Source organism: Salmo salar, chromosome ssa06, assembly GCF_905237065.1.
Source record: "Salmo salar chromosome ssa06, Ssal_v3.1, whole genome shotgun sequence".
In the NCBI taxonomy this organism is placed as follows: Eukaryota; Metazoa; Chordata; class Actinopteri; order Salmoniformes; family Salmonidae; genus Salmo; species Salmo salar.
Genome location: NC_059447.1, coordinates 75,998,387 through 76,013,403, shown reverse-complemented (window position 1 = coordinate 76,013,403; position 15,017 = coordinate 75,998,387). Strand labels below are relative to the sequence as shown.

General features: G+C 42.4%; 2 protein-coding genes across 6 annotated transcripts in view; both read left to right on the top strand.

Moving 5' to 3' along the window:
• The first annotated feature begins 1,514 nt into the window (after positions 1-1,514).
• LOC106608090 (CLOCK-interacting pacemaker) lies at positions 1,515-5,964 on the top strand. The gene is made up of 3 exons (XM_014205793.2): positions 1,515-1,827; positions 2,391-2,598; positions 2,777-5,964. Exons 2-3 carry the CDS (start codon positions 2,487-2,489, stop codon positions 3,787-3,789), a joined length of 1,125 nt encoding a protein of 374 aa, XP_014061268.1. The 5' UTR covers positions 1,515-1,827; positions 2,391-2,486; the 3' UTR covers positions 3,790-5,964.
• Positions 5,965-8,829: 2,865 nt separating this feature from the next.
• Positions 8,830-15,017, top strand: part of LOC106608091 (zinc finger protein 410) — a 15,041-nt gene continuing 8,853 nt past the window's right edge. The window contains exons 1-9 of one of the 5 annotated variants that reach the window (XM_014205796.1): positions 8,830-8,920; positions 9,970-10,021; positions 10,171-10,303; positions 10,490-10,678; positions 12,907-13,146; positions 13,399-13,561; positions 13,731-13,912; positions 14,202-14,291; positions 14,866-14,985. In XM_014205796.1, coding sequence (XP_014061271.1) covers positions 9,989-10,021; positions 10,171-10,303; positions 10,490-10,678; positions 12,907-13,146; positions 13,399-13,561; positions 13,731-13,912; positions 14,202-14,291; positions 14,866-14,985 — 1,150 coding nt within the window. In that variant the 5' untranslated portion in view covers positions 8,830-8,920; positions 9,970-9,988. Of the gene's footprint in view, positions 8,945-9,645; positions 9,669-9,969; positions 10,022-10,170; positions 10,304-10,486; positions 10,679-12,906; positions 13,147-13,398; positions 13,562-13,730; positions 13,913-14,201; positions 14,292-14,865; positions 14,986-15,017 lie in introns of those variants that run through there. The other 4 variants (XM_014205794.1, XM_045721014.1, XM_014205795.2 and 1 more) reach the window with 4 other exon arrangements.

Sequence of the window (15,017 nt, the reverse complement as noted above, 5' to 3'; positions counted from 1 at the left end):
CACACATTTACACTCTGCAAGTGTCTTCATATGTAGGATTATGCTCTTGACAGGGTTGGAAATATGAAATAACTCCTTTGGGTTCTAAGTTGTAACTTTCATCAGACAGTAAAGAATAACAAATCCATATGGATTCCTCTGTATGAAATTTGAAAATGAAATGTATTAAAATGTAAATGAGTTTACAACAATGGGCTTGTGTATCTCATTATTTATCTGTATCAGACATGGCATGTGTGAATGACATTTTGAGTTGTTAACACAAAAGTGTCCTTGTCTTGGGAATGTGTTCATTGTACTGGGGTCATGATGTGTTGTCTGACTGACTCTTGTAGAGGAAAAAAGATCTGATTGTCCTCATGTGGGTTGTTTCGATTGTGTGTGTGTGTGTTTGTGTGTGTGTTTGTGTTTGTGTTTGTGTCCTGAGAACTTCCCCTCCATCCCATCAGTTTGTTTTATTGTTAAAATAATGTAGGCCTACTATACTTCCCTACCAAGCAAAAAGGCAGTAACTGCTCATAGCGTGGAACTGAGAAAAATGGCTTTTATTTACCTTGGTTTTTTATTTATTTATTTAACCTTTATTTAACTAGACAAGTCATTTAAGAACAAATTAGTATTAACAATGACAGCCTACCAAAAGGCCTCCTGCGGGGACGGGGGCTGGGATAAAAAAAATAATAATATATATATATATATATATATATATATAGGACAAAACACACATCATGACAAGAGAGACAACACAACACTACATAAAGAGAGACCTAAGACAACAACATAGCATGGAAGCAACACAACATGACAACAACATGGTAGCAGCACAAAACATGGTACAAACATTATTGTTTCAAGGTAACTTTATGCAGTTACTGCTAACATGACACCCATTTTCTCCAAAACACAATACAATAGAGGCAGGATACTTGTCCACATGATTAAGCATCTATTTAATGTAGCAAAAATTACATTAACTCATTTATTACCAAATGAGCAGTTACTGCCTTTTTGCTTGGTAGGGCAGTATAGGGATTTTATGACGTTTACATTATATGTTATGATTATGTTATAATTATGTTATGTTATGTTATGATAATAACATAATGGCATGACCAGGGAAAACATGTAGCCTATAAATAGTGTTCATCAAGTAAAATAACTGCAGGTGTGGCAGGTGATTACAGAATAATTTGTACAGTTATGTGTTTACTTTGCAAGAGGAGCCTTGACAGCCAAAGGTTAGGTTTGGGACACAGTGGCTGAGAACTATTATGTAATGTAACAGAAGACTAGGTCTCACGTCACGGATTCCCCATACATTTGAAATGCTTGTACTGTACAACTCACATGGTTTACTGTTCGACACAATGTGATCAACGTGCCACACTCTTGGCACACGGTCACGTTTCTGAGTTTAGTGCCAACTCATCGACCAATGAGAGGCCGCAAAATCTAAGTAGTGGGCGGACTACATAGACAAAAGAATGTGACGTATCCACAACTCTCCACGCTTGGAACACGACAAGACGCCCACAGACTTCCAAATATGGATATGTGAGGTATAAAACATCGGTTATAGAAGACTATCTTGTGACCGCTCCTGCTTTTCACCGCGGGGAGAACATTCATGGTCATTCTGAAAATTGCAAGGTCTCGAGCAAGACATTGTAACAGCGGGTTCTTGTGGCATTCCTCCCTGCATGTGCGCTAGCTGACAGGGGTGTACCATAAATCTAGTCCCGTGTACAGCACCGTTTATATTGCGGACACTACACAGTCACACCAGACAGACTGTGGCCGCGGAGACTGGGAACGTTCGATCACAAGGTAGGGTCGGTTGGGCAAGGGCACGAAGTACATTTGTATTGTTTCAATCAGGTCTATGCATTGTTCTGTAATGTAATCGTTTCTAGCTAATACGTTTGAGAAAACTGTAGCTTGCTACGTTATTTCCAGACTTACTAGGTGGTGTTGTATTCCGTAATAACCAAGTAACGTTAGCTAACTAGCTAATTTCAATAGCTAGAAATTGGAGTAACGTTAACTAGCTAGCTGTTATGCTAAAACTGCAGCTAGCTACTGAAATATGATCCTAGCAGCAAGGACAATAACAATATATGAAATATGATCCTAGCAGCAAGGACACAGAAACAGCTAGATTCTAGCAGAATAAGAGTAGAAAGAGTAGTCTACCCAACGCAGGTCTGACGTTTTCAGTGTCCAATATGGGTGGGAACGTCATGCTATGATTGGCTGCAAGACTGGTTAATGTTTTCTAGCAAGTTGGCTACTACCGGCTAGATGTCCAAAAGTATTGCACCCCCTAGAACAGAACGAAGGAGTAGTAATAGGCATGTAGTAACCATATCATAATGATGACATTTATTTAGGTGCATCCCAGGTTTCCTATCCATCTACTAACTACACTGATGTGGGTGTAGTAGTTTGGATGAGTGACAAGACCTTTGAAAAGAAACAGAGACAAGATGAGTAGTACCAAAAGGAAAGCAGAAGGGCACTCTAGGAACATGGGCAAACTACGAACCATGAAGTCTGGAAGCTCCAGAACAGACTCAGAGAGAGACTCTGGCTTCTCAGGTTTGTCCTTCACATGGTTCTTTCACTCTGATGTCTTCACTCCCACCCTTATCATCTTCATTCTACTACAATTCCATTTATTGATTCCCAACTGTCTTCCCCCACCATATCATTGAAGTTGTCTTTATTTTCTGGTCCCGAAAATACTGAATCAATCTTCTCCTCCTTCCCCCTACAGATGCCAGCACCATAGACCCGACAGATTCTGAGGGCTCATCGCACTCGGTGTCCAAGAGAGAGGTTCAGCGCCCTGGATCAGTGTTGGGGGCACAGTCCTCACAGCTAGCTGTGGTGGGGGGGTCCTACTCTAACATGCCCCCCATGATCATCCAGCAGCCTCAGGTGGTCTTCTTACAACCTGTGGTCTCCCACTGCACCACCTCCAACCCCAAGGAGGCCTCCTCTAAACACCGGCGCCCAAAAAAGTTTCTTCCCATCCTCAGGTCCTACCCCAAGATTGCCCCTCACCCTGGGGACAGCTCGAGTTCCTCTGGGAGAGGAAGCTCTTGTTCTTCCTCCTCGGGGTCAGAGAGAGGCGGTTTGTCCTCCAGCCACCGGGAGCGCCATCACAACCACAGAGACAAACAGCAGAAGCAGCAGTCTGGTAGTTCTATCTCTGGTTCTTCTGGTTCCAGCACCCTCAGTCTCCCTCCTCCAACTAGCTCTCTGTCCCCCTCTCCCCAGCGCAGGCTCGCCCTCACCCTCTCCCTCACAGACTCCAGTGCCTGTAGTAGCCCTGCTAGACCCTCCCCCGCCGTCAGTAGATCAGAGTACAACCTCGCCACGTCCTTGACCGTAACCCCTTCTCACACCCTCAACTTTGAGCACCCTGAGAAACTCAAGTCCCAGCCTCTCTCCCTCCCAAAACACGCCGGCACAACCGACAACGGCGATGGCGATGACCACGACATCAAGCGTAAGCGCTTCTGCAACACGTACAACATCCTGTCCAAGTCTGGCCTGCTGGACATCACCCTAAGAACCAAGGACCTGCTCCGTCAGAACCGCAGAACCCAGGGAGACCTGGACCGGCTCAAGGAGCACACCAACCTCTTCCTGCAGGCCCTGCAGACCGGAGACACCAGCATCTGGAGCAAGCTGCAAACCAGCCTCCAGGAAGAAGAGAAAGAGACCGTAGAGAAAGGGAGGGGCAGTGGGCAGCAGAGCATCTTAAAGGCAGATACAGATTAGACCTGGACTAAGTAAAAGCAGGGTTTCATCTGTTAGATTGGGGAGAGACTGAGTTGAGGTGGGGGAGGCTGGGACTTGGGCTGACTGAGGAAGCTGGACCGGCAGTAATGTGCCCACAATGATCACGCAAACAGACAGTTACTCTGACCTAGTCTCCCTGCACTGCTGCCTGGTTCAGCTACCCTAAACAAGGCCAGGCAAACTCCCTCTACACACTAGCCTGCCTGCTTTTCCCTAAACCAGGCCAGGCATACTCCTGGTAAACACTGTAGCCTGCCTGCCTTACCCCCCAAACCAGGCCAGGGTGGATGGGAGGCTTCTGTATGATATGAAATCGCTCTATTCCCTATATAGTGCACTACCTTGACTCTATATAGTGCACTACTTTGATCCTATGTATAGTGTATGGGGAATAGGGTGGTGGATGTTGCATTCTCTCTTTTCTGTTGTACCCAGCCTGGCTCGCCTTCATCCTGTCAAACCGCCTTCCTGCTTCTTAGAAGAAGTCTTGTTGTGCTCTGAGTATCTCTGAGATAAGCCCTAAGGGACTTTTTTACTGGAAGCTGAAAGTGCCCACCACTTGACACTTGTAGCCGTCATCGTGATGAGTAAAATAGGCCTATATTGAAGAAGGCTTGCATGGTATAGTTAGTAAGAGTACTGAGTGGGTACCTGAATTAAACCCAACAAAACCACACGTTTTTGATTAAATATATATGGTGTTAATTTAGGCTCAAACAAATATGTTTATTGATACGTTTTACAATACCCACTGGGCACACACTGGTTGAATCAACATTGTTTCAGTGAAATTACGTGGAACCAATGTGGAATAGATGTTGAATTGACGTCTGTGCCCAGTGTGTAGCCACTTATACAGTAGGTTTCCACTGGAGCACGTCTAAGGAGAATGGAAAGCAAGCAGCACAGAATTCTTTTTTCCCTCATGAATTCATGGACTAAAGACAGTGATTTACATAAAGACTCCTTTAGGATTCTAGTGAGGATACTGTTCATCAAAGCATTTTTTTTTATACAACAAAGACTAATGAAAGTCCCCCAAATGGAAGATGGGCTGAAATCTTTTTGTCATAACATTTTTTGTAAGAGAATTGTCAAGGCCTTATCCAAAAGCAGAATTTTATTTAAAACATTTTATTGTATTTGCACTCAAATAATTAGAAGGTAGTTCCAAAGAAATTTCTATGGAGCGTTGCTTCTTTTCTCCAAGGCAGAAATGAAGATTCATTTGAGAACATCGAACCTGCATAGCTTCTTTTTTTGCTAAAGGGATGTTTTTTATTGATAGTTTTAATCATTGTCCTTTTAGTCGATGTTCATTTAAATATAAATAAAAGCGTGTTTACTGTGCTGAACCAAGCGCTTATAACATATACTTCTCTTAATAAAATGAATGCCTTGAAATAAAAAAATGGTGTGGGAAGTTACTCCCAAGTAAGACTAAGTTGGCACTACTTATAAGGTTAAGTTATTTTTTATCTGTTATTCTTTGTGTTTTGTAATAGATACACCAACATACAGTATCTCTCTCCAATGTTTGGTCATTCATGGCCTTATTTAGACAATTGATTATGTGGTGTCAAGGACAAAAACAAATTAGTTCTCTATACGAAGACAGACTCTCAGACATACCTTAGTGCCACATCTTGACATTTTGTCCTGCAAAGCATCTTTAATGGTTTGTGTGCCTCAGAGTTGTTACAAAAACAATGAATGTGATATCATTTGCTCATTTGCTAGATGTTATCTTGTGTAAATACTAGTAATAGGCCTCAGGTCAGCCATTTTCAAATGTGAGCTTCCTGAATTTATCATCTTTAAGAACTGAATAAGGCATGTATTTGCTTCTTACCACAGTTTGAATAGGTGAAAAGTGTAAATGTTTGCTATTGTTGATTGGATACATATTTTGAAACTTGACTCAAATTGGGAGTCTTGTATTTAAATGTTGGCAGCTTTTTTGTATCATTTTACCCTGCCTCCTTATCGCAAAGACATCAATTAATTATGATTGTATTTCTCAATGTTTCAGTAGCACATTGGTAATAGCTCGTGATTGATGACATATGGTCCATAGCCCTAACAGATAATTATGTACCAATGTTTTTCTATTACTATTCTTCTTTAAATTATACAGTACCAGTCAAAAGTTTGGACACACCTTCTCATTCAAGGGTTTTTCTTTATTTTACTATTTTCTACATTGTAGAATAATAGTGAAGACATTACAACTATGAAATAACACATATTCAATCATGTAGTAACCAAAAATGTGTTAAACAACAAAAATATTTGAGATTTGTTAAAGTAGCCACACTTTGCCTTGATAACTGCTTTGCACAGTATTGGCATTCTCTCAACCAGCTTCATGAGGTAGTCACCTGGAATGCATTTCAATTAACAGGTGTGCCTTGTTAAAAGTTCATTTGTGGAATTTCTTTCCTTCTTAATGTGTTTGAGTCAATCAGTTTGTTTTGTGACACGGTATGGGTGGTATACAGAAGGTATTTGGTAAAAGACCAAGTCCATATTATGGTAAGCAAAGAGAGTTCATTAGAGTTACCAATCTCAGAAATTGCAGCCTAAATAAATGCTTCACAGAGTTCAAGTAACAGACACATCTCAACATCAACTGTTCAGAGGAGACTGCGTGACTCAGGCCTTCATGGTCGAATTGCTGCAAAGAAATCACTACTAAAGGACACCAATAATAATAAGAGACTTGTTTGGGCCAAGAAACACAAGCAATGGATATTAGATCGGTGGAAATCTGTCCTTTGGTCGGATGAGTCCAAATTTGAGATGTTTGTTTCCTACCGCCGTGCCTTTGTGAGACCCAGAGTAGGTGAACAAATTATTTCTGCATGTGTGGTTCCCACCGTGAAGCATGGAGGAGGAGGTGTGGGGGTGCTTTGCTGGTGACACTTAATTTATTTAGAATTCAAGGCACACTCAACCAGCATGGCTACCACAGAATGTTACAGCGATACACCATCCCATCTGGTTTGAGCTTAGTGGGACTATCATTTGATTTTCAACAGGACAATGACCCAACACACCTCCAGGCTGTGTAAGGGCTATTTGACCAAGAAGGAGAGTTATGGAGTGCTGCATCAGATGACCTGGCCTCCACAATCACCCAACCTCAACCCAGTTGAGATGGTTTGGGATGAGTTGAACCGCAGTGAAGGAAAAGCAGCCAACAAGTGCTCAGCATATGTGGGAACTCCTTCAAGACTTTTGGAAAAGCATTCTTCATGAAGCTGGTTGAGAGAATGCCAAGAGTGCAAAGCTGTCATCAAGGCAAAGGGTGGCTACTTTGAAAAATCTAAAATATATTTTGATTTGTTTAACAGTTTTTTGGTTACTACATGATTCCATATGTGTTCTTTCATAGTTTTGATGTCTTCACTATAATTCTACAATGTAGAAAATAGTTAAGATAAAGAAAAACCTTGAATGAGTAGGTGTGTCCAAACTTTTGACTGGTACTGTACATTTTCTAAAAGGATGGACCTTGAAAACACTCTTTGCAGCTAAGTAAATCAGAGCATCCTTTAGGTGAACGATGATCAGTAAATGCATTATCTGTGTTTGTGTTGCTGAAGTTAACATTTTTGTACTTTTTTTAAGATGCATTGCTTGCTTAATAAACTTTATTTCAAGGAACATGATCTCTGGTGATGAATCATGATAATATCTGAGTCAATATAGCTAATTGAGTAGAGAAAATGGATGAGATCCCAAGTGAACAGACAACTGACAGTAAAAGAAAAACATACTAATAATCCAGAGATGGGATGTGAATGTTCTTCCTCTCACTTCAAAGCAGGAATGTAGGCAAGCATGTTGACAAGAGGTTAGTCCACATTTACATAAGAAAGCTATACTACTTTGTGGTAAGCCAGCAATGCACACACAGCAGTATAGGGTATTGTGTGTAGATTGATGAGGGAAAAAAATAATGAAATACATTTTAGAATAAAGCTGTAATGTAACAAAATGTGGAAAAAGTAAAGGGGTCGGAATACTTTCCGAATGCACTGTAATGTATGATAATTAATGGCATTCTCACAAACAATCGCAAATAATATATAGAACTTTCCTCGCAGCTCTGGTATATAAAGCTTTTTTGAGGCCTTGCTCACAATTCATTCTGTGGCAGCACAATGACCAAACGTATGTGAGGCTCTTAATCATATCTTTGATTATGACATGAGGAGGAGAAAGGCCAGGAAACTGACAGTGAAGATGCATTAGAGGAGGAAGTGTCAGAAGTTGAAGACAACACAGAATATGACCCAGACCAAGAGACAACCAATCTGTAACAATTCAGTGATGGGGAAGAGGGCCCTGCTGAGGCTGTTGTTACATTTCGATCAAATAAGGACTGTAACCTAAGCTTCATTCGAAATGACGCCACATACCCTTTATCACCTTTACCTGCAGTTGAGTGTCTCGCCGGGCGCGGTGGCGCGTGCCTGTAATCCAAGTCACTGGGAGGCTGAGGTTGGCGGATCGAGTGAGCTGAGGAGTTCTGGGCTGTAGCGTGCTATGTCGAGCGGGTGTCCACACTAAGTTCGGTACCGATATGGTGTTCCTGGGGGAGCCCGGGACCACCAGGTCGTCTAAGGAGGGGTGCACCGGCCCAGGTCGGAAACGGAGCAGGTCAAAGCCCCCGTGCCATCCAGTAGTGGGATAGCGCATGTGAGTAGCCGCTGCAGTGCAGCCGTAGCAAGACATCGAAACCTAATCTTTTTTATTCATTTAGTTGTATTTGTTAGAAATAATGTAATTCTCGGTGGCTACTAGTGCGATGCAAAAACTCAAGCATCACAAACAGTAAAATAGAAAGCAGACGAACACATTTAGCACGTACTTTTCTCTGGAAATTGAGAATTATACTGACCCCTACTGACGAAGGGAGAGTATAGTAGCTACAGTATTTATAACAGCTGATGTTACCACACAAGAACCAGCAGATGTCAGTAATCAAAAGCCTTTTGCGTTTATATTTTAGCAACGAAACCCGGAAGTACGCGTTTTGTCCCTCAAGAATTCCCGTAGAACTGGGGTCTACTACATTTCTATGTACAAATAAGAAAACAAGGTAAAGCGTATAAATTCATATTTCGTAAGTAATTTATCTTAGTGTTTTGGTTAAAGTGAATATGTGTGACATATACTGACTGTTGAGAAGCTTTGTTTTGGCATAAGAACCTAACATGCTATTAACGGCAACAAATCAAACGCTAACAACAAACTCGCCGGCTATCTAAACTAGCCATCGTTTTCAATCGACCTTTTTAGCTGAGATGGGAATGAATGTTGGCCAGTAACACAAAGGTACTCTATTGTAGCTGGTGACAGTTGTTCATTTTTGTAGGGGTGGGTATACTTTGTGGAACGTTTCAACAGGAATATGTTCCCAAAACTTTGTAAAGTACAAGGTTGCCAACAAACGCATACAAAGTAGCATGATCAATTCACCTAGCTAACTAGCTGCCGAATAGGCATCAACTCACCACAGCTTATTCTTAATGTTTGTCCATAGGCTACCAGAGTGAGGACAGACATTTTTCGGAATAAACGTGGTTACTGAAAAACGTAATTAAATAGCCCACTCCCTACCGTTACCTGCTATCTTATTATGCCGCTATTCAACTTTGTATGCGTTGTTTGTTGGCAACCTTGTTATTTACGACGTTTTTGTAACAGATTCCTGTTGGAACGTAACACATTATACCCACCCTTTTTGGAGAGAACAGTGGTGGTGTTGTTAGCTAGGCGGCCGTCTTTATTGATGCTGCATTAGTTAAACATAAGCCAGAGGCTGTACTAGTTAGCCAGCTAACTCGGTAATTTACAGAGATACCTCCAACTATGCAAAACTTGTTGCGTGATTAACACTCATGACACGGACTAACAGCTCAGTTGTTAATTAATAAACTTCGTATCTAGCATGCACTTATTGTTTTGTTGAAATGTTGGTTGCTAGTTTCAACAAGTCATATAGTTAGCTAGTCTATTTAGGTTGACTATGACTTAATGAATGGGAAGCACTGGATGGTGATGATTATTCTCACCACCACTCTAATAGGACATCTCAGTTAACAGCTAATTTTGCTCAGTAATGGAAAGTGTGATTTATCCCTACAGATCTCTCAAGGCGTAATCCATGCTTTCAGATGAGCTTGACTCCAAACCCGAGGTAAGCGCTCCACATTGTTCACCTGCCAACACTAATACGTGGTAGTATGTATTTGTGGTTTTCCATTTGCACGTACAGATCCACCCTTGGCTACAGAACTGTTTGATGAATTATCTTGCTTCCTCTCCCTCTCTCCTCGGCTTCTGCAGCTGCTGGTTCAGTTTGTCCAGAACGCTTCCATCCCTCTGGGGCAGGGTCTGGAGGACTCTGATCCCAAACACACCTGCCTTCCCCTGCAGGCCCCTGCAGATAGCTCCCTGTGCACACAGCTGGCCCTGACAGGTCAGACAGACAGCAATCATCACAATGACTGGAAATCATCATAGACAATCTGCCATACAATAGCCTTGTGTTTTTCAGATTATATATTGCTACTTGGACTAAATCTCTCTAAGAACCTACTCTCTCATTGGTTCTCTAGCCAACTAATCACTCCACTAATGTAATCTTTGATTGCTTCCCCAGAAGGTGGTCTCAGCCATGTGTCAGCGAGATCTCTGTCCCTGTCAGAGTTTGGGGGAGCAGAGCAGAGCACCATGGAGGTGCACCCCAACCCCCATCCCCGCAGCCCTCACACACCCCTCAGCCCATCTCCTGTCCTCCATGACCTGCAGCGGTCAGAGAGCACCTCCTACGTCCTCCTCAACCTCGCCAAAGGTACGGAGACGCAGGGCCCAAGCAACCATATTAAATACAATTTTATTGGTCCCATTTGCCGAATACAAACGGTGTAGACTTTACAGTGAAATGCTTACTTACGAGCCCATTCCCAACAATGCAGAGTTAAAAAGTACACTGATTGAAGTGGATTTAACAAGTGACATCAATAGGGGATCATAGCTTTCACCTGGATACACCTGGTGAGTCTATCTCATTTACATAACTATTCACACCCCTCAATACTTTGTAGACACACCTTTGGCAGTGATTACAGCTGTGTCGTTCTGGCTAAGTCTCTAAGAGCTTTACACATCTGGATTGTGCAATATATGCCCAATATTATTTAAAAAAATATTCAAGCTCTGTCAAATTGGTTGTTGACTATTGCTAGACAACCATTTTCAGATCTTGCCACATTTTCAAGCAGATTTTAGTCAAAAGTCTAACTCGCACCCTCAGGAACATACACTGTCTTCTTGGTAAGAAACTCCAGTGTAGATTTGGTTTTGTTTTAAGTTATTGTTCTGCTGAAAGGTGAATTAATCTCCCAGTGTCTGATGGAAAGCAGACTGAACCAGTTTTTCTCTAGGATTTTGCCTGTGCTTAGCTCCATTCAGCTCCATTTAGCTCCCCAGTCCTTAATGATTACAAGCATACCCATAACATGATGCAGCCACCACTGTTTGAAAATGTGGAGAGTGGTACTGAGTAATGTGTTGTATTGGATTTTCCCCCAACATAACACTTTGTATTCAAGACAAAAAGTGAATTGCTTTGCCACATTTTTTACAGTATTACTTTAGTGCCTCGTTGCAAACAGGATGCATGTTTATATTCTGTACAGGCTTCCTTCTTTTCACTCTGTCAATTAGGTAAGTATTGTGGAGTAACTACAATGTTGATCCATCCTCAGTTTCCTCCTATCACAGCCATTAAACTCTGTAACTGTTATAAAGTCAGTATTGGCCTCATGGTGAAATCCCTGAGTGGTTTCCTTCCTCTTCGACAACTGAGTTGGGAAGGATGCCTGTATCTTTGTAGTGACTGGGTGTATTGATACACCATCCAAAGTGTAATTAATAACTTCACCATGCTCAAAGGGATATTCCGTGTCTGCTATATTACATTTTTTACCATCTACCAATAGGTAGCCTTTGCGAGACACTGGAAAACCTCCCTGGTCTTTGGTTGAATCTGTGTTATAAATTCACTGCTTGACTGTGTGGGGTACGAAGAGGAGATAGTCATTAAAAATCATGTTAAACACTATTATTGCACACAGAGATTGAGTCCATGCAACTTATTACGTGACTTGTTAAGCACATTTTTACTCCTTAACTTATTTAGGCTTGTCATAACAAAGGGATTGAATACTTATTGACTCATGACATTTCAGCTTTTCATTTTTAATTAATTAGACAAATTCAAAAGGCACTTACACATCTGAGCTGTCTTTGTTGCACGTGCATGGTAACAGTGTAATAACATGAGAGAGAAAAAGAAACCTGCACGCTGCTCTTGCTAGTGTCACTGCTCTTTAATAAGCTTTGTGTCGGCCTCAAGGCCTTTATTTTTTTTAAAGCTCTGGCGAAAGCCTTGAGGCCGATACATAAAGCTTAATAAAGAGCAGTGATACTAGCAAGAGCAGTGTGCAGGTTTCTTTTCTCAATTAATTTGTAAAGAATAATTCCACTTTGACATTATGGGGTATTGTGTGTAGGCCAGTGACCAAAAATCTCAATTTCATTCATTTTAATTTCAGGCTGTAATACAACAAAATGTGGAAAATGTCGAGTGCGAATACTTTCTGAAGGCACTGTTATGTAACACTTAACAGTTCTATCAATTCTATTTCTACACAGACAGCCCCCCTTCCTTCAGGGCATGCCTGATTGTTGTGCTGTAATGTGAATATATGTATTGAAATGAATTCTTTATTTAACCGTTATCTGTACTGTGGTATGACAAAGCAGCTTTGCAAATCCATCTCCTCTGCACACTCTGTCTGTGGAAGACTCTGTCTCTGCCGGGCAAATTATCACAATTATTGTCTTATGACCTTGTTTTCTTTACATTTTAGGGCTGAGAGAACATGTGACAAGGACACTTCATCATGCCCTGACAAACTCTCTCCTTCCTTGTCTCCCTCTCCCTTCACCTCTCCTTTTCTCTCTCTCCCCCTCGTCCTCTCCATCCCTCTCCCCCCTTTCTCCCTCTCTCTCCAGGCCTAGCAGCCTCCTCTGAGCCACTAATCTTTTCAGCAGATGGGACAGAGGAAGAGGAGGTGATCTCGTCCGGGGACTGTTGTGTGGATGGCACTGCCCCCTGGTACCTGCGGGTACAGGAGTTGGCACACGACAGCCTCATCGCAGCAACGCGGGCACAGCTGGCTAAAGATGCCAAGGCTAGCCAGGACGCCAGGGCTGGGAATGGCAGCAACAATAATGTCACTGACTTTAATGGGGGTGGGTAAATTGACTTTAATGGGGGTGGGTAAATTGTGGGTAAATTGACTTTAATGGGGGTGGGTAAATTGACTTTAATGGGGGTGGGTAAATTGACTTTAATGGGGGTGGGTAAATTGACTTTAATGGTAGTTTAATGCCACCAACAGATCACTGACTGAAGAGCAGGTGTGACATTTAGCTGATACTGACTATATAACAGGAAGACTTCTGTTTATGATATCACATCCCCTCTCTGCTTTTGTTGCCTAGGTGACCACCTACCCAGCTTCCCATTGGAGGGGGTGAAGAGAGAGCAGCCGGCGAGGACCAATCGTACGCTTTCGTCTAAACAGAACCTCCGCTGCTCTTTTGAGGGCTGCTATAGAACCTTCACCTGGCCTGCTCACCTCAAATACCACCTCAAAACACACAGGTACACACACACACACACACACACACACACACACACACACACACACACACACACACACACACACACACACACACACACACACACACACACACACACACACACACACACACACACACACTCTCAAATGTCACCTTTAATGTTAATGTGTGTGTGTGTGTGTGTGTGTCAGGAACGACCGTATGTTCCGGTGTGGGGCTGAGGGCTGTGGGAAAAGTTTCTACGTGCTGCAGCGTCTTCAGGTCCACATGAGAACTCACAATGGAGACAAGCCTTTTATCTGCAAGGAGAAGAACTGTGGCAAGAAGTTCACCACCGCAGGAAACCTCAAGAACCACAAACGCACACACACAGGTGGGGACAGTGACACACACTTAGAGGTACACAGCAGTAGAGCGCATACACCGGAGCGACATCTGTTTTAGTCTGCTCTGTATCCTGTAGTACAGCATAGACGTGAATGTCTTTCATATGTTTCAGGTGTTTTCAGTGCTGTGGGAAGATATGTGCTTAGTGTGGGAGAGTGGTTTAATGCTTGCTCTGTCAGAAAGTGTATCATTAATGTGTGTTGTCTACATTTGAGAAGCCTTTAATATGTACCTTCTAGCGTGTGATCTTTAATTGATGTGTGTGTTGTCTATAGGTGAGAAGCCTTTCTTGTGTGAAGCAGATGGCTGTGGTCGTTCCTTTGCAGAGTACTCCAGTCTACGCAAACACATGCTCGTACACTCCGGTGAGAACACCACAGATAGGTTCATGAAATCCGAATTGACCTACTAGGACAGGGGGAGGCAACCTTGGTCCTGGAGGGCCGCAGGCACTTCATGTTTTTGATTTAACAGACCTGGAAGACCAGGTGTTTTGAATTTAGGCAATCACTGAACTGATCAATTCGCTCAGTTGGTCAGGTGTGGTGCCTGTGACACTCCAGGAAAAGGGTTGCTCACCCCTGTACTAGCATTTAAACACACTTTCAGCTTTTCATTCTATACGTAGTGAAATGACAACAGCTAAGTTGCTTTGTTAACTACCGGTATAACAACAACTGAATATGTGGAAGTCGAGTTCCTACTGTACACGAGCTCAGTTTAAAAATGTAATTGTGGTAACAGTCAGTTAGATAACTTTAGCTTCAATTTGTGTCACTGGCTGTGTCTCAAATGGTACCCTATTCCCTATATAGTGCACTCTTTTTTTTGTTGTTGATCAGAGCCCAATGGCCTTGTGCTCAAAAGTAGTGCACTTTATAGGGAATATGGTGCCATTGGAGACAGTGATAAGTGTCCCTGTGTATGATTGTGTTCTAGGAGAGAAACCCCACCAGTGTGGTGTCTGTGGAAAGACGTTCTCTCAGAGCGGCAGCAGGAACGTCCACATGAGGAAGAGACACGGAGAGGAGGTGCTGGGGAACGAGGGCAGAGAAACAGGTAACACAGACACACACATTACGCCAATGGTC

What these genes read in the sequence shown, in the direction of transcription:
- LOC106608090 (XM_014205793.2), top strand. Translation starts at nt 2,487, where the DNA reads ATGAGTAGTACCAAAAGGAAAGCAGAAGGGCACTCTAGGAACATGGGC. An exon ending in GAGAGACTCTGGCTTCTCAG is followed by an intron (nt 2,599 to 2,776) that starts GTTTGTCCTTCA and finishes TTCCCCCTACAG; the next exon opens with ATGCCAGCACCATAGACCCG.